This window comes from Rhopilema esculentum, chromosome 4, assembly GCF_057945365.1.
Source record: "Rhopilema esculentum isolate cy_ngs chromosome 4, ASM5794536v1, whole genome shotgun sequence".
NCBI classification, from domain to species: Eukaryota; Metazoa; Cnidaria; class Scyphozoa; order Rhizostomeae; family Rhizostomatidae; genus Rhopilema; species Rhopilema esculentum.
Genome location: NC_142818.1, coordinates 10,122,343 through 10,140,863, shown reverse-complemented (window position 1 = coordinate 10,140,863; position 18,521 = coordinate 10,122,343). Strand labels below are relative to the sequence as shown.

The following is an 18,521-nucleotide window of genomic DNA, read 5'->3' as shown; positions in this document are numbered from 1 at the left end:
GCCATGTTCAAAATGTGACGCTACATCATCTCGTATTTAGTATCGCGCTTTTCAATGGACCCTTAAAGTGGACCAATGGGGCTTTTGCTAGCACACATTTAAAGAGCGAATCAACAGAATATGTGGAAAAATTCCCAGAGAACCCATCATACACAGTCACATTGCTTTTTTCTTAACCATTTATCTTCATCGGCGCTTTCGCAATAACAAATTTCTATCCGCACGGAAATTGACTTGCTTGGTAGTAAGAGAGTCAAGAAATCGTTACAAATAACACGAAATCCAAACCAATGTTTAGAGCTGATGAGATGCAGTGGCTAGTGCTCGGCAGTACGTATTAGAGCAGCCGGAAGCTTGGGACCTTCTGACCCATGGTTATTTTAGATGTGGCAAGCAATTGAAAAATTTAAAATCTTAAGAATGTTCATTGAGCAAACGCACAACAGAAATCACTCGCGAGAAATATTTTGCAAAGATAAATTTACATGAGTCCTGCCAGCTCAGAAATTACACTCCGGTAATTAATCAAAAGGAATGGATTCAGTTTTTTCGAAAAATTGGATCACCTCATGCTAGGATATGAAGGGTAAGAAAAAAAGGTTTGGAATATTCTTTTTTCTGCAGTTGCCATACTTCATTTTTCTTGTTTATCGCAGATTATGGTCTATGCAAGCAAGTGGCATCTATGAAATCTTCCACTTTATCCGTTTGTAGTGCCAACCAAACAAAAGCAAAATATCGCAAACAAAATTAAAACAGTATATCGTTGAGTTATGAAAGAGGGTTCAAATTTTGCAAATGAAGCAACATCGAATGAAACTGACAGAACAGGTTTGAGTAGCATACATTGTCCTATGTCTTCAAAAGAGTGGGTTAACGGTCAAATACAATCAAGAATTAGAAGTTTGACATTCTAGCACGAAAATTAACGTCCATATTGACTTAATGTGTTGCGCACTGCATTCCTTGTCCAGCGCCTGGGTGATCATCATCATCATCGCGGTCCTCTTCATAAGCCTCTCTCCGACTTGAAGGATCCTCCTTGTGAATATGTTCCTCGTCCATAAGATGAACTTTCTCTACGTCCTCTTCGTTGTAGCTTACTTTCTCTTCACTGGGTGGGAGGAGCTTCTCTAGTTCCTTATTCAGAAGAAAAGGACAGTTAAATTATTTCCTGGAACTCTATAAAAGCCAAGAAATAAAGTGGCTAAAGATATCCCGTAAAGTCTTCATCAGTTACCGTAGCGCAAGAGCAATGAAGATTGCGACTTGTCATGTGTGACCGTAGGTAGCAATAGCATGGGGACTCGAGCCCCCCGGGTAACCTTTTTTAGAGTGGATTAAGTCAGCCCTTGTTGCTTTTTGAGGCAGAACAGGATTAACCTAGCTCCTATTCAAATGTATTTTTACATTTATTTTAATCAAAACATTTTGAATTTTCCTGGGAATATAAAAAAGGAATTCTAGTAACAAATCCTGATTTCTAAAGCGTCTCCTGTTATTTCCTGCTTGTTAAAGCAAAAGCGTATGGTGTTTGAATAGGAATCAATTATGATGGTGACGGCAGTAGAAGCTTAAACTTACCGGCAGGGCGTTTAATAGCGATTTATTGATAGGAAATTCGATGTCAAATGCAACAGCTAGGTCCCCTTTTTCCATTGGATTCCTGCGCATCGGCATTCCTTCGCCGGGAACCAACTTTACAGATCCTGGATAGCGGCAGAGAAGAAAACAGTCATGAAAAAATTGATTGCAGAGAAGGTCTTAGAAAACCACTGAAAACCACTTGCAGTCACAGGGGTATGCTGCAACAGCGCCGCGCTTTCATCAAAGAAGGTTGCAATGTTGAGTAAGAAGGCCGTTTCAGTTTTTCAGGGTTCGCTCCCTCCTTGGACAAAAAATCTTCGCAAAGGTAACAAATTGTGTAGTCAAATATGGAGGCAAGGTGCCACGATGCACAAGAGACTCCATATATTGCCCATAGTCAGAATCCACACATGTATCCACACGTTTGCATCTTTTACAGCAGCCATCTTTTAAAGTTTTGCTCAGAAAGATGTCAACAAGGCAGACGAATTTAAATTAATAACACTATGGTAAAAAATAACTAATACAGCGACAAAGAGGGACATCTTGCTAAGCTGGGTTTCAAAATCTTTTCGATTTGGTAAAATCATGCAAGAAAACGAAAGAAACTTTGCCTGATGACCTCATCAAGCGGGAAACTCAGAGTTGCAGTTTAGAACCGTCTGTTCCACACATCGAAGCGTGTAAACCCCATGTTTATACGGTATCGAGCACTTTATGACATACAAGTAAAGCAGTAATTATCACAATGAACATAAAGGACATAAACAAACACTCAAGTGGGAACTATTGCCAACAAATTGCAAATTCGTATAGCATTCAGTGCCATATAGAAGTGCGCAGACTGGAGCTTCACGATTAGCAGTCTTCAATTTATGGCACTGGGTCAAGTCTTAATTCTCATGCGCTGATCAGCCAGCCAGGTGAATGTTGAAACTGGATTACAGACACTTGTATATTTGAAAACAAAATTACTGGATAATTGATGAGCGTTACCTGGAGTAATTACTTTGCCCGGGGGACTAGTCAGCAGCAGTTCTCGCCCGTCCAGATGTTTGATAGGGATTTGGAATCCACACAGGGCCTCAACAAGAGACACTTTCAGTTTCATAGAAAGGTGATCACCCCTTCGCGTGAATTTGTCGTGCTCGACTTGCTTGAGAACAATTATGACATCTCCAGGTTCAATGCCAGGCTAAACGAGCATAAAAGGAAAACAAGAATGATAATAATTATGATAACGATTATCATTATAATAAAATTAAATCAAAATCAGAATGATTATCATACGAACATAAGATTATCATAAGATTATCATAAGATTATCATAAGATTATCTGAAATACGTTGTTTTGTAAATGGACAACTCCCTATAGGGAATAAAAAAGGAGATATTTCAAAATGCTAAATAAGGTAACGGAAGGAATTTGATAGATGTTTAAGGCCATAAAAATGCTATAGGAATAAAATCTTTACGGGAGATTGTAAATTCTCAATGCTGCAGCATAGCTACTTTTAGACTGTTTATGAAAGATGCTACAGGGTCCCTCTTTTTAAATCACTGGCAAAATTTCAATGTCAGCAACAAAGAAAGTAACCAGTAAAGTGTTTGTAGCATGCATATGAAGTAACAGAAGGAATAGGAATAAAGTAACGGAAGGATGCATGTTAACAGATGTTAAAAACTTAAGAATTATTATTTTTATCCTTTTTATATTATTATTGTATGACAACATTTTTTTATAAATTGAGGAGTGAATAATTCTAAAACAGCTACAAATATTAAAAGATAATAAAGTAACGGAAGGAAAAAGCACAAAAAAGTAACAGAAGGAAGCTCTAAGATACCCTATAGAGTTGAAAAGACACTTCTATAGAAAACTAGTTCGTGTCAGCAATCTTAATTGGACAGAAAGAGATGGCCATTCAACGAGAGGATCTTACCCGAATGAAGGGAGGGGTCCCCGATGGATGGCTTGCATGGAGAAGCACAGCGTGTCTAGGGGGCAAATTCAGAATGTTCAACAAATTACATCAAAATTTTTACCTGTTGATCGCCTTCTCCCCGAAATGTTACTCTCTGTTCATCTCTCATTCCTTTTTCAACTTGGACCTAAAATAGATGTACTATTACATTTTTTGAGCATAGATAAGACGATTTACACACATAAAACATCGAAAGGTGGATGGCAAAAGGCTAAAGAAAAGACAAGAGGAACTGGCCGTGAATGGCATTCAGGAGCACTTCTCTTTTTAACGAAAGAAAGCAGATAGAAGCATATATTTAAGAGCTAAGAGAATGTTTGGCTTTGAATATGGATCTACTGGAAATGACTTAATGGGGCAAAGGAAATCACGCTTTGGTTACAATGTAGTAAATGACTGACCCAGTTGTAACATCATGCGTATAGCACCTAAAGAGATATTGAATAAGGCATAAGAAATCCAACACGGTTCATTCCGGTATGAACTGGTTCATTCTGGTTCATTCCAGTATGAACTGGTTCATTCTGATTCATTTCAGTATGAACTGGTTCATTCCGATTTATTTCAGTATGAGCTGGTTCATTCCGATTTATTTCAGTATGAGCTGGTTCATTCTGGTTCATTCCGGTATGAACTGGTTCATTTCGATGCATTCTGGTGTAAAAAGGAACAACTCAAAACAACAAAAAAGGATCCAATACCATAAGAAATGATAATGTAAAACTAAACTACAATAAATAAACTAACATTCCTGTATGGCACTTTTCATCACTCTAAAATTTACAATTCTTGGTACATTTAAACTTACCTCTAAGATTTTACCTTCTTCTACAACCTTCTTTCCTTTGCACTTTTTACAAGAATGTTTTGGGTCAATTATTTCACCTGAATTGAATAAAAATCTTAGTTTTAAACAAAATAACGATAAAATTTCCAAAGTGCATTTACTGCATGTTTAAGGGCAGCTATTTTACACAACTGACCTTGGCAAAACTAAAACCACCATATCCCTAGCGTTCTGTGCAAAACTGGTGTTCATATGTCCAATCAGATAAATTAAAGCATCCCACCTAAATCAGGTCTGTTTATATTGTTTTTAAGATAGGTTTGAAATGTTTGGCATATTGGCTGGATAAAAGATGATCAATTTAATTGTCACTGCATGTTCCATTAATGCTGGGTAATGCAGAATCTTCAATCAAGTTAAGGTCATTCTTAGAACTGGAAACGGCAGTGCATTTCACTAGGATTTCACAACGTCATCTAAAAATATGTGTCAAGGTGGGATAGAGTTAAGCAAACCTGTGTTAAATTACCAGCAATGTGCATGGTATAACTTGAAACAAAACTGAAAGTCTTTGTTACTTTAACATATACAATTTATTTTAAAAGCGAAATTTCAAATTTTTTCAATGAAGTTAAATAGTGTTTAAAACAAGAATATACTTTGCGGATTTTATCGGTTGCTAAATGTCTCCGAATAAGATTGAAGAACGAGCAGGCTTTGGCACAAAACTTCTCACACTCTTAAAAAGTTCTCGTTATTACCCAAGGCCAACCAAGAAGGTAGGCTCCTGGATAGCAGAAAGCATTCCATTCCATTCTGTTCCACTATGAAATTTTACTATGTGTTACTTTTTAACTATCAAAGCTCAAGAAGGGCCTTATTCAACGGAAAATACATTTAAAAATACATTAAAAGTACCTTCGCCGTGACATTCAGGGCACATTCGCTGTGTTTGTTGCACCATGCCGGGTCCAATTTGAACAAGACTAATTTTTGTCCCAGAGCCTCGACAAGCATGGCAGGTCTGTACAGCATTTGCTTTTCCTCCAGCCCTGGAGGTCAAAATATCATGATTTATGTCACACATTGGACTATTTACAACAGGTCTTATATAAACCGGTCTTATATAAACCTGTATTATACAAACATGTCTTATATAAACCTGTTTTAAATAAAAAGGTCTAAAAAACTGTACAATGCAAACCAAAAGATTGTTCTTTGGCAAAGATTTAACTTTCAATCCAATGTTAACATCAATTAAGGTAAACATTTTTAACATTTTTAGAACAAACTGAACATTTTTCATTGATACTCACTAGAGTAGCAGAGGAGCTTTGGACAAAAGCTTTAGAATGTTCTAAAAATGTTGGCCTTTTCAGAGCTTTACTTTATTATATACTTTTAATTCTGTTTGGATCTGGGCAATTCTCTATTTAAGATAAACACCCCATCCATACTACCATATTTTCATATGAAAAAGGAAAAAAAAGAAAGCTTATTTTAAAAACATAGTTTTGTGTATTAACACTTTTAGAGTTCTTTCACAAAAGCTATAAATGGATATTTACCCTTTACAACTTGAGCATATTACATTCTTATTAAGCCTGAGTTTTGATGTTTTTCCATTGTACAAATCTTCCAGTGTGACCCTGAAAATATACATAATGTTATGACAATAACATTGAGCAAACAAGTGAACTGAATTGTAAAAAAGATGGATTTCTTTATGAGTGTGGCAGAAGGATGTCCAGTTGGTTTGGTGAATCTTGGGATAAAAATGATAATGATCACAGCAAGACGAAGCAAACAAATCAACTAAGAATAATAGCTACCTCAACTGACCATTATGAGCAATAAAGGAAACAAAAAAACATAATTAATACCAGCGAAATAATCTGCATCTAAACTTCATTTATCACATGGAATAATGTACAAATAGAAATTGTCATAAATGAAATAATGAACCATACTTTAACATATGCATCACATTTTCACCCCTTCTTGGTTGCCGCCTGTGCCTGCCACCACCAAAATCAGAGAATCCAAAATGACCTGTAACAAGGCAGTGAGGTATTAATTCCAACCATACTTCAATACAATTATACTTTGTACATCTTTGCATATATTTATTGATGTAAAACAATTTCTTGAAAATATTATCCAATGAGTTTCTTTTTCAAATATTACCCATCTTGATTCTAAAGCCTGGTTTCCATTAAGAAAATTTCTGCCGTATCATGCCCATTTCCTGATGTAACTGAAACCATAGTTGTATTTGTTGTAAGAAGTTCCTTCATATCAGAGATTTTATAGATACACACTGGCAAACACTTGGTCAAATATTGGGGGGCAAGCCTATTGTTCAGATAAGACGGTGACACCTTCCCATTGTTTCCAAACAAAATACAGTTGTCTTCCAAAATATTGGGAAATGACTGCCCCTTGCCCCCAGGTGTCTGCCACTGCAGATACAGCTATATGGAAACATAAAAATGGTAAAAGAGAATACAAATGGCGTGGGGTAGGTCAAAATGTTCAAATAATTGCCAAAGCTTTTGCTGATAAACTGTTTTTCAGCACGAAAATATAATAACTTAAATGTTTTAAAATGATAAGCACTTTTAAAACAAATTCACTAAGGTTGACATTATGCAAATTCTTAACACAAGATAGAATGGCACCATAAAGAGAACAAGCTTCAAAGGCCGTATACAATATTTCACTGAGTTGAGTTTACATTTCAGTAATAACAAATCTCTTTTGCTGATTACCTTTAACTGAAATAATGCTTCTTAAAATTTCTCTTTAATAGAAAATATTTCTAAAAAGTAAATATACTTACTAAAAAGTCCACCACCACCACCACCACCACCAAAAATGTGACTGAAAATATCATCCATTCCTATGATTGATTGAAAGTGAACAAATCACTTCTGATATACTCTATCATATATATCATATATATCATGTATTGTTACATATTATATATATAATACTCTTTGTCACCTTATAGATAATAAAGTAAGAAAATTATTTTTCAGAATGGAGGTTTTATGAAGCTGACTAGTGAAAAAAGGTTGATCAGATGAATTTCTGTCAAAAGGAAAACATACCAAAAAATTTAATCAAAAAGGAAAAACATCTTATTTGAAATTATTTTTTGTACTTCCTACTTTACTACAATGAGTTTTGTCCAAAAATAAACATTTGCTAAGCAGAAAAAAAAATTCCAATATTTCCAGTAAGATTCAAATCAAGTACTTAAAATACTAGGGAATCTAGCATTACCTTATTGATTAATGACTAATTAATATAAGTTATTAGGCAGTCCAATCAGTGTCCATGATGTACATCTTCTGACAACTCAATTTCAGGATAAGAAACAGAAAAAGGAAGAGGTTCTATTGAGGGATCTCTACTTTGCTGCTGGCCCAAACACAATAAAGACAATTGAAGCTGGTTCCTTGTAAAATCAATTTGAAACTCTGCACATAAAATTTATGATACCTTTAAGCATTGACCCCAAGGACCTAAGATGTCAACTTTGTTTCACAACAAAGGGCTTATTTATGAGAACAGATTTACTTCATGAAAATAAGACATATTAAACAATTTACAAGAACCAAAATAAAAAGGAAAACAAGATAAATACCTCCTCCCATTCCTTCTCTTAAACCCCTTTCTCCATATCTGTCATAGATACTTCGCTTTTCGTCATTTGTCAACACTTCATGGGCAAATGAAATGTCTTTGAACTACAAAAAAGGAATCTAACAACTTATAGCTGTATATTTTCAAGGAGTAATTGTTTGTTATTGACTAAAATAACAACATGAGAATTGAATTGTTCATATCACAAAATATCACAAATAACAAAATAGCACAAAACTGTGGCATTACGAAATTTGGACAATGTTCAATTCTGTGCTTCTGTTAAAGGTTTGATAAAATTTCAGCAACAGTTCATTAAATTATTGTATTGCAAAACCATATGTTCGAAAAGTATTGCACCAAGTGCTACAAAATGGTAGCACTGCTGCAAGAAATTTTTAGCTAACCAAAATTCATATAGCTTTATAGATAGTAAGCTAAATAAAGTGCTACAAAATGGTAGCACTGCTGCAAGAAATTTTTAGCTAACCAAAATTCAAATAGCTATATACATAGTAAGCTAAATAAAGTGCTACAAAATGGTAGCACTGCTGGAAGAAATTTTTAGCTAACCAAAATTCATATAGCTTTATAGATAGTAAGCTAAATAAAGTGCTACAAAATGGTAGCACTGCTGCAAGAAATTTTTAGCTAACCAAAATTCATATAGCTTTATAGATAGTAAGCTAAATAAAGTGCTACAAAATGGTAGCACTGCTGCAAGAAATTTTTAGCTAACCAAAATTCATATAGCTTTATAGATAGTAAGCTAAATAAAGTGCTACAAAATGGTAGCACTGCTGCAAGAAATTTTTAGCTAACCAAAATTCATATAGCTTTATAGATAGTAAGCTAAATAAAGTGCTACAAAATGGTAGCACTGCTGCAAGAAATTTTTAGCTAACCAAAATTCATATAGCTTTATAGATAGTAAGCTAAATAAAGTGCTACAAAATGGTAGCACTGCTGCAAGAAATTTTTAGCTAACCAAAATTCATATAGCTTTATAGATAGTAAGCTAAATAAAGTGCTACAAAATGGTAGCACTGCTGCAAGAAATTTTTAGCTAACCAAAATTCATATAGCTTTATAGATAGTAAGCTAAATAAAGTGCTACAAAATGGTAGCACTGCTGCAAGAAATTTTTAGCTAACCAAAATTCATATAGCTTTATAGATAGTAAGCTAAATAAAGTGCTACAAAATGGTAGCACTGCTGCAAGAAATTTTTAGCTAACCAAAATTCAAATAGCTATATACATAGTAAGCTAAATAAAGTGCTACAAAATGGTAGCACTGCTGCAAGAAATTTTTAGCTAACCAAAATTCATATAACTTTATAGATAGTAAGCTAAATAAAGTGCTACAAAATGGTAGCACTGCTGCAAGAAATTTTTAGCTAACCAAAATTCATATAGCTTTATAGATAGTAAGCTAAATAAAGTGCTACAAAATGGTAGCACTGCTGCAAGAAATTTTTAGCTAACCAAAATTCATATAGCTTTATAGATAGTAAGCTAAATAAAGTGCTACAAAATGGTAGCACTGCTGCAAGAAATTTTTAGCTAACCAAAATTCATATAGCTTTATAGATAGTAAGCTAAATAAAGTGCTACAAAATGGTAGCACTGCTGCAAGAAATTTTTAGCTAACCAAAATTCATATAGCTTTATAGATAGTAAGCTAAATAAAGTGCTACAAAATGGTAGCACTGCTGCAAGAAATTTTTAGCTAACCAAAATTCATATAGCTTTATAGATAGTAAGCTAAATAAAGTGCTACAAAATGGTAGCACTGCTGCAAGAAATTTTTAGCTAACCAAAATTCAAATAGCTATATACATAGTAAGCTAAATAAAGTGCTACAAAATGGTAGCACTGCTGCAAGAAATTTTTAGCTAACCAAAATTCATATAACTTTATAGATAGTAAGCTAAATAAAGTGCTACAAAATGGTAGCACTGCTGCAAGAAATTTTTAGCTAACCAAAATTCATATAGCTTTATAGATAGTAAGCTAAATAAAGTGCTACAAAATGGTAGCACTGCTGCAAGAAATTTTTAGCTAACCAAAATTCAAATAGCTTTATAGATAGTAAGCTAAATAAAGTGCTACAAAATGGTAGCACTGCTGCAAGAAATTTTTAGCTAACCAAAATTCATATAGCTTTATAGATAGTAAGCTAAATAAAGTGCTACAAAATGGTAGCACTGCTGCAAGAAATTTTTAGCTAACCAAAATTCAAATAGCTTTATAGATAGTAAGCTAAATAAAGTGCTACAAAATGGTAGCACTGCTGCAAGAAATTTTTAGCTAACCAAAATTCATATAGCTTTATAGATAGTAAGCTAAATAAAGTGCTACAAAATGGTAGCACTGCTGCAAGAAATTTTTAGCTAACCAAAATCCATATAGCTTTATAGATAGTAAGCTAAATAAAGTGCTACAAAATGGTAGCACTGCTGCAAGAAATTTTTAGCTAACCAAAATTCATATAGCTTTATAGATAGTAAGCTAAATAAAGTGCTACAAAATGGTAGCACTGCTGCAAGAAATTTTTAGCTAACCAAAATTCATATAGCTTTATAGATAGTAAGCTAAATATGTTTTATTTGTTTTAAGAATAAATGTTTTAAGATTACTGTTTGGGTGGAAAATAATTGAAAATTCATCAAGGAATATTCATGAAAATGAAAAATATAAGAAAATACGCTTTCAAACGTAAGTGCATTTTTGCTGCCTGGGGTGACATCTATGAGGTTCAATGACACAACAGGACAAACTGATAAAAATGAGATGCTAAAATCATAATCAAAACAAATATCAAATATAAAAATTTAAGGTAAACTTGTTAAGAAACGTACTGCAGTTACAGGAATTGTAGCTGATTCAACTGATTTACAAGAATCATATGCTTAGAAATAAGAAGCTCTCTCTTAAAATTCTTTTGCACAACAAAGTAGCTATGGAGGAGCTATGGGGCACAGCAGGACCTTGCGTCTACATTTTTTCCAAAAATTAAAGAATCCCTTATTACAGGAAATAGTACACTTTTTGTCTGTTTCCTTTCCAGAATATTGATCCATATGCCTAAAAAGCAGCATGCCTCAGCTGAATGTTCTGGTTCATACCTTAGTGGTAATTAGTTTAAAGAACAGGATTCTTGTCTAATTCTGAATGCCAGAACAAAGACTGCGAAAAAAGGACAAATATCACTCACCTTTTCTGCCATATCTGGGTCAGGATTTTTGTCAGGGTGGTACTGTTTTGCAAGCTTACGATAGGCCTTAAAAAGAGGAACATATCATTAATATGCTTTGTGATCAAATTATCACTTACATTCAAGAAAGCTATAATAACAACAACACTATAGAATTCTTAAGTGTGACATCTTCAAGTGGTTATATATAAGCCAATTTGTAAAACCGATTTTGCACATTTGAGGTATTCCATGGATTTTTAACACAAAGATAGCAACATATCACCAAAATCTTCAGAGGCAAAACAATACAGATTGCTTTATACTCAATTTCATGGGTATCGGATTTAGGTTCAACACTCAAGGTAGCATGTCAGAAAAACCAAATTAAAGCAGTGTATTTACTCAGTTTATGCAAAGGCTTGGTCCACAGAGAAGCTTTTAGCATTCAAAGAGTCTATACTCTATACCTTTATGGTATGAAAGTTTATAAACAGAGTTTAATTAAAAGTATAAGTGTGAATATAAGAATAAGATTCGAAAAGCACAGGACCATCTCCAACAGGAAATGTTGGTCTGGAAAGTTTGCTTCCTGTTGAGTTCAAAATTTGGGTTGAAAAATGCAAATACCTTGAATGAATAAAAGAAATATTACAGTTGAGTAAAAAAGACAGAGGTGGAATCTTTGAAACCAGCAAAAAAACAGTTAGAGCAGGTAGCCAGGGTGGAAAGATTGGGGGTGGGGGGGGGGGCGCAAAAGCGAGTTGATCAAGGAAAAAATGGAGTCCACACCTATAGAATGCCAGAAAACGCCCTTCTTCAAATATGTTTTTAGCATGGGGGCACCCGCCGGTCTTGCCCACCCTCTCATTACGCAACTAAAAACTGTTTTTATTGAAGAATGGTGAAAACAAAATTAGTTCAAGAACTAACAACGATGATGATGATGATTATGATGATTATGATGCCGACGGTAATGATAATTATGAAGATATGAGGAAAAGAACTTAGTTGACATGGAAAGATAAAAGGATACATTAATTTGATTCCTAACCTCATGTTAGAGCATTTCTATTTCTGAATATATATAAAGGAGCGAATTCTCAAAAATTTTAATGCAAACAATTTTGTCGTGACCAAATTTGTCTCATGTAGAATTTTGTCAAAGAAAATTTTGTCAAAATATCTGCTCGAAATTTTGACATCATGGCAAAATTTTTTGTAGTTAATGTAAAAAATTAATAACAACATGGTTCTCTTTTTGCAATTAGGATTTTGACAGAAACAAAAATGACTGATTGACAATTTTTTATTTGTTCAATTCATTTTGGTTATTTCAGTTTATTTTAGCTCATCAAATTTTGTGAAAACATTTTTACACCATGATTCTAATGTACTTAAAATAGGCAAATATTTACTGAAAACAAATTTGTGCTAAAAATCAGAAATTTTTTACTCAGAAATGACTTGTTGCTTAAAATTTCTAAGGAAAAAGGTTTCCTCTGTTTACACAAAGTAAAATGACAAAAAATAAGAGGACCATAATTTTGTATCCCAAAAAGTTTTATCCTGAAAATGGCGGACCTTATTATTAAAGAAGGCATCAGTCAGAACTATATTGATGAAGCTGCAAATAGTATAAGTAACATGTAGGCTGGGAAAATGTTAAATGGTTTCGGCCTTTTGCTAGGAAACAATTTTTACCTCAATAAACAATATAAAAAAAATTTTGAGCACTGCAACTTAAAACAGGAATCTTGTTGTGTTGATTCTCAGAGGTGAAGAGGACATCATCACTGTTCCACATTCTTCACCTTTGGGGTCATTCCATTTGGGATCATCAACAAATACAAAGCAAAGATTTGAACAAAAACAGACAATCCACTGCAATATGCCCAAGAGCTAACTTAGCAGGCCATGAAATTAGCAAAATTGAGACACTTTGTAGATTTAACCCTCACCCTATTTATTTACTTGGCCAAGCACCTAGATGATTCTTGGTTTGAAGCAAAGCAGATAAAAAACTTTGAAAATTTCAAGATGTGTATTCTTCAATTCAAACAACAATTAGAAATATCAACACAGGAATTCTTTTGTGATCTTAAGAAAATAAGAGCAAGAAATAAAGTTTATCAATATGGTAGTGCCAAAGAAGAAGCAACTTTGTCAAAATTGTGAACTTCATTTAATTACAATAAATTTAGAATGAACAATAAAAGAATGTCACTCAAATAAAACACCTTCTTAGGCCAGTTGCTCAAATGATTGAGCCAGAAGTGTATTTGAGGGGAGTGTAAGGCGTTGTCCTTAATCCAAGGATGCACTGTGTTCACAGACAGGTCAAAGTATTGCCTTTCAGTGTATTTTAGATTTTTTTTCCAATCCTATTCTAACATGTAACTTTTATTATAATTTGCACCTGCATTAATTCATAGATGTCACTAACCAATCCATTACCACAATGCCCTCTCAATGTTCCCTTAATGTTCAGTCCCTTTAATGTTCGGTCTTGTTGACAAACAAAATTACAGCTTCCCATTTGACATGTAAATGTTCAATCTAATCATTGATCAGTGGCATCTATAGCACTTTTTATCCATTAATCTATTATTTCTTGCACTCTGAGCATTATACCCATACTCGGTCCTGCTCAGTATTCATGTAGAAGTAAGGCAGTCTGGCTCGATCAAGCACCCTTCACTTCATAGCCTGTCACAGACAGGACCCAAATTCATTGAATTAATTTAACTTTAGGCAAGACTGCGAAAAAAAGACATAAGAAAGAGACAAAGTTAAGGTTACTTGCACTTTCAAAAATCTGGAACCTATATGCTTAATAGAACCACGGAATAATCTAATTGTTAAAACTCATTTTTGTCAGCACATATCCATCATCCACCATGAAAGACCAAATTTGCTCCAAAACATTTTCAATGAAAAATGTATCATTTTCGACACTAAAACTTCGTACAATTCACATAATTCCATGGCCTAAGTTTTAGTTTTAAGCAACCCAGCTGCTTAAAAATTAAATAATCTACGCCTTTGACGTATAATGTGGCTAGGCCAAAACTATTCGGCAGAAGCAATAATAGCAATAAATGCAGCTTACCTTCTTAATTTCAACTTCTGATGCATTTGGCTTTACACCAAGCAGGTCATAAAGCTTAGTATCTGTCACCCTATTCATGCTTGCATACGAAATATAAAACTTTCGTATGTCACTTCGACAACCGTCTTTCCCAAATGTCAGTTTCTAGAAAGAACGAAAGTGCGGGCAATGGCCTCGTGTCCGCACTTGCAGTCTCGAAATGGGGATTTTTCAGGTAAATCGTTAATTTCAGGTAAAATCCGCTCGGTGGAAGAAACGCTTTAGGTATTTTAGAGACCTTCATGTCATAAAATAAATAAAGGATCAAGCAACGGTAGTTGCTCCGTTGGTTAATTATGATATTCCTTGATATGATTGAAGGTAAACAAACTAATGATTTGAAGATTTCTTGTTGGCACTAAATCGAAAGGCCCTCTTTAGGTAAAATTGTGTCTTGTGTCCATTTCCCCTAAAGTTTCTTGGTAGAAGCGTCAACTGCAATTCACTATGAGCTCCAGATTTTTCTTAACATTCGAAAGGCATGCTAAGATGGAAAGAGGGATCTAAATTGACAACCAGTGCTGCTTGTTACCTAGCTTCAGAAGTAACTGACAACATGGTATTTCAAAAGACCACGGCAAAATTGTACCAGTTGTTTTTATCTGCTGTTCAATTTGTTTGCAAAAAAAATTATTTTCAATAGGATTAGGAGGATTGCTTTAGTGAAATGTGCTCGAAAGAGTGCATTTTCCAGGGAACTAGAAGCTTTGATTCGAAAATTTCCTGCTCCTTCGGCGGCAACCATGGTGCCGCCTCGGGTAGTAACTATATCCTTTGCCCGTTCCTATATAGAGATTTGACAAAACTATTAGGAAAATTCCGTTATTATCAAATTAAAATGAAAATTGCGAATTATATACAGAGCTAGATTGACAATATGCATTGCAAAGGTTTGTGACAGCAACTAAAGAATTTCAGGCAAAAATTGTTTAATCAGGTAAATTTCTAGTCCACCCCCCCCCCCCCTGTCTTGAATGATTTCTTCAGCTATGTATAGAGTTGGTTTTTTGTTGCATTTAGAAATGCCTGAATCAACAACTGATTGCTATTGTTTGACTATGTCTTGTGTAGTTTTGATATTTTATGCACTACACTCTTTTCTACAAGTTAAATATTTTAGATGCATTTCTTGCTATTCTTAGAATGCCATATCTCAAATTTTTTTCTCTCCGCCAATCATTTTGGCTTTGCTCCTTTTCTTTTCTTTATATCGTTTTCGCGTGAAATTCTAATACACAAATGAATTTTCAATACACATTCCGAGCACAAATGGATTTGGCTCACACTGCTAGCTTTCCATACCTGGTCACTTACCCTGGGTACCAGAGCAACATAGATTCGAGCAGGAAAATAACAAATAGTGCGGAGAAGGAGGGGTGCCTATCCGAGAAGGAAAAGTGGGTCTTGGCTAACGTACTTTCTTTGTAACCTACATGCTTTATGAGGTCGGAAACTCGAAAGCCAAACGAAGAGTGGAGGAAAAAACCTTGAGCGGATTTGCTCATTTGAATAAGACTATAAAAAACCTGAATTTGCAAAACTTCAAGATTGGTTTATTTGATGTAAGACTAAAAAAATTCATGCCAATTCTACCAGGCTCGGGACAGTACGCCTCCTAGAACTCCTTTGTTGTTCCTAGATAAGAGTGGCATCTTATCATTGTTTGTAAGCCTAATCGTCTGCGTGATATATCATGAGCTCTATTGAATTCATTTGCTCAGAGCAAAACTACACTAACTAATAATGTGATCAAATGTTGAAGTGAAGAAGAAAATCTCCTGGCAGAGAAGTGAAAAAAACAAGGGTGTTATCGATTCACTCCCATTAATGACAACGTTTTTCCATAAATAAAAGTTTTATAAATTCTAGTCAAGAGTTTTTTAGAAAAACTACATATGCTAATTGTATTGCAAAGCTGTTACAAACATTTTCTATAATAGTGTTACTCTTCATAAACAGAAAAAAAGTCCCTCGCCAACAGGTATCTTAAAGGTGTTTCTTTCTTAAATTGGTTCGGGCAGTAAGCATTGATAAAATCAAAGGATGTTTAATTTAATGACAAACTCTGGGATTAACGAAATGATTTCGGCGCACAATGTCTTGTGCAAAGTAGAAATAAAGAGGTGATTTGTATGTTTTATAAAATGGAGCAATTCAGGTAAAACACTGGCCTTGCGTAGGCTTCTTTTTTAAGAGAAAAGATTAACGGAATTGGTTACATGCATCCAAAATGACTTCTATATCTCACCCGTTATATTTTTCTTAAGATTGCTTGAATTATCGGCTGTTTGGAGTTGAGAAGTGAAATCATTTCGTAATTCCCTTTATGCTCATGTATGCCTACAGTTGCAATACAATTAAACAAAACTTATGATAAAGCAACAGTTAGATAGTTAAGATTCCCTATACACAATTTTTAAAACAAACTACACGATCATCTTCCTATCAAGATACAAATTTTTACAAAAAGACGAGATGTTGCTGTGTGTATGATTTAGACTGGATGGAAAAACCAAAAAATAATAACTGATGTAAAACTGAAAATTAAACGACATAACAATTTACAAGTTGAATGTTAAATGTGTTTACGAGTCCCATTAAGAGCTGGAGATTCTGCACCTGAAGCCGAAACAAATTTCTTTTTATTCTCTAAAAAAGCAGACCTGACCCAATAGCTTTTATCTTTTTCAACGTTCTGAGTTCATCAAGATAAATACAAAAACTGTTTCTTAGAAACTCAAGGTCTTTTTAGAGAAGAATAATTTCAGCTTTTTCGGTAGCATAATTGTATGTCATGACACAAATGTTAGGCTACCTTGATAATGACTCGCTGAAACAGCATATCAACATTTGATTGAAAATTCTACATTGAAACCTCTATTCTTTGTTCGTGCAGGATCCCCCTAGTAATTTACTCATGTTACTCTACTTTTCTACCTGCAAAACTTTCGTTCTGGCGTCAGTTAAAAGTGGTAACAATGTCACCAAGTGCATAGTTCGCAACAATGCTGTGTTAGTAGATAAATCGAATAGCTAGGCTCGAGGTTAACGTTATAAGAAGTGGATGTAATGATATGTCTGTCTCTTTAATGGATAGGTCTTATCTTCAAAGAAGCTCTCTATGTATTTTTAATGCATTTTTATGGAATGGTCGGTAAAGAAGTCAGCGTATGCCTGCCTTGGAAGAACTGGAGAACGATATTTAAATACGAAACAACCCATTTTATAATGGGAACCTTTAGAAAAATGGCCGAGCACTACGCTAATGCATTTTCCGAAAAGGGGAGCCTGGAAAAGCTTTGTTTAGAATTTACCAACACAGGTTAATTCAGATTAAGCTTGTTATGTCCAACATTTACATTATACACAGTAAAAGCCACGCTTTTGAAGTGTCTGTGTACATCATCACGTGAAAGTGGTTGATTTCTTGTTCACTTAGCAACCGTCTAGAGCTCATACTGATTCTTGATAGCCAGGGTTTGTTGGTCCTAGAATGAATGTCATTTGTTAGTCTGAGCTGAAAATTAATTTTGATCAACGTAGGTAAGTGCTTAGAGTGGCTTTGTCACTAACGGTGGTTTACATATTGCTTTTACTGTGCCATTATTCTTTTTAACTGTGCCATAGTTTTTCGTTCAACAGTGCTCTTTATTTCATTTTGAAGAAAAGTTCTTAAGATGAAAAAAAAATTGTTTCAGTTGGAATAATCCAGTTGGTCTATCTACAAACTAATCCAGTGAGAATCCACTGGTGACCTCGTTTGCAATTTGGTGCCCTTACCTTGCTTCGAATGTAGCTCAACAGCATTATCATTTGGATCTACAGTCGGATCCAGCTTCGTGTGTTTTCGGAAAACAAAGTAGTACACCAGACCAGCTGCAATTGCAATCACGAAAAGGACCGCAATCACAATACCAGCAATCGCTCCTCCGGACAAGCCTTTGTCTTCCTTTTTGGGGATAGTCTTTTTGGTTGTGGCGATGGTTGTGGCCGGTGCAGTTGTAAGCGGTCCGGTTGTAGTCGGATATACGATAATGAAACCGGATGTGCTGGCTGTTATGGTCCGATTGTCATATAATTTGATGCTCAGTGAGCCACTCTCAACCAGAGACTAAAAACAAACAAACCAACTTTAGTGACGTTTAAAGACGAGATGCTAATG

At 34.6% G+C, this 18,521-nt stretch overlaps 2 protein-coding genes across 2 annotated transcripts in view; both read right to left on the bottom strand.

The window, feature by feature from the left end:
• Nucleotides 1-814: 814 nt before the first annotated feature.
• Nucleotides 815-14,481, bottom strand: LOC135690539 (dnaJ homolog subfamily A member 2). Its single transcript, XM_065208126.2, has 12 exons — nucleotides 14,321-14,481; nucleotides 11,230-11,295; nucleotides 8,013-8,115; nucleotides 7,203-7,262; nucleotides 6,331-6,412; nucleotides 5,929-6,009; nucleotides 5,279-5,412; nucleotides 4,382-4,458; nucleotides 3,635-3,700; nucleotides 2,584-2,782; nucleotides 1,585-1,709; nucleotides 815-1,140 (listed from the first exon to the last, which is right to left on the bottom strand). Exons 1-12 carry the CDS (start codon nucleotides 14,396-14,398, stop codon nucleotides 943-945), a joined length of 1,269 nt encoding a protein of 422 aa, XP_065064198.1. The 5' UTR covers nucleotides 14,399-14,481; the 3' UTR covers nucleotides 815-942.
• Nucleotides 14,482-16,166: 1,685 nt separating this feature from the next.
• LOC135690940 (uncharacterized) overlaps nucleotides 16,167-18,521 on the bottom strand; it is a 40,721-nt gene continuing 38,366 nt past the window's right edge. The window contains exons 31-32 of the mRNA XM_089114313.1: nucleotides 18,140-18,470; nucleotides 16,167-17,847 (exon numbers count right to left, since the gene is read on the bottom strand). Coding sequence (XP_088970439.1) covers nucleotides 17,813-17,847; nucleotides 18,140-18,470 — 366 coding nt within the window. The 3' untranslated portion in view covers nucleotides 16,167-17,812. The remainder of the gene's footprint in view (nucleotides 17,848-18,139; nucleotides 18,471-18,521) is intronic.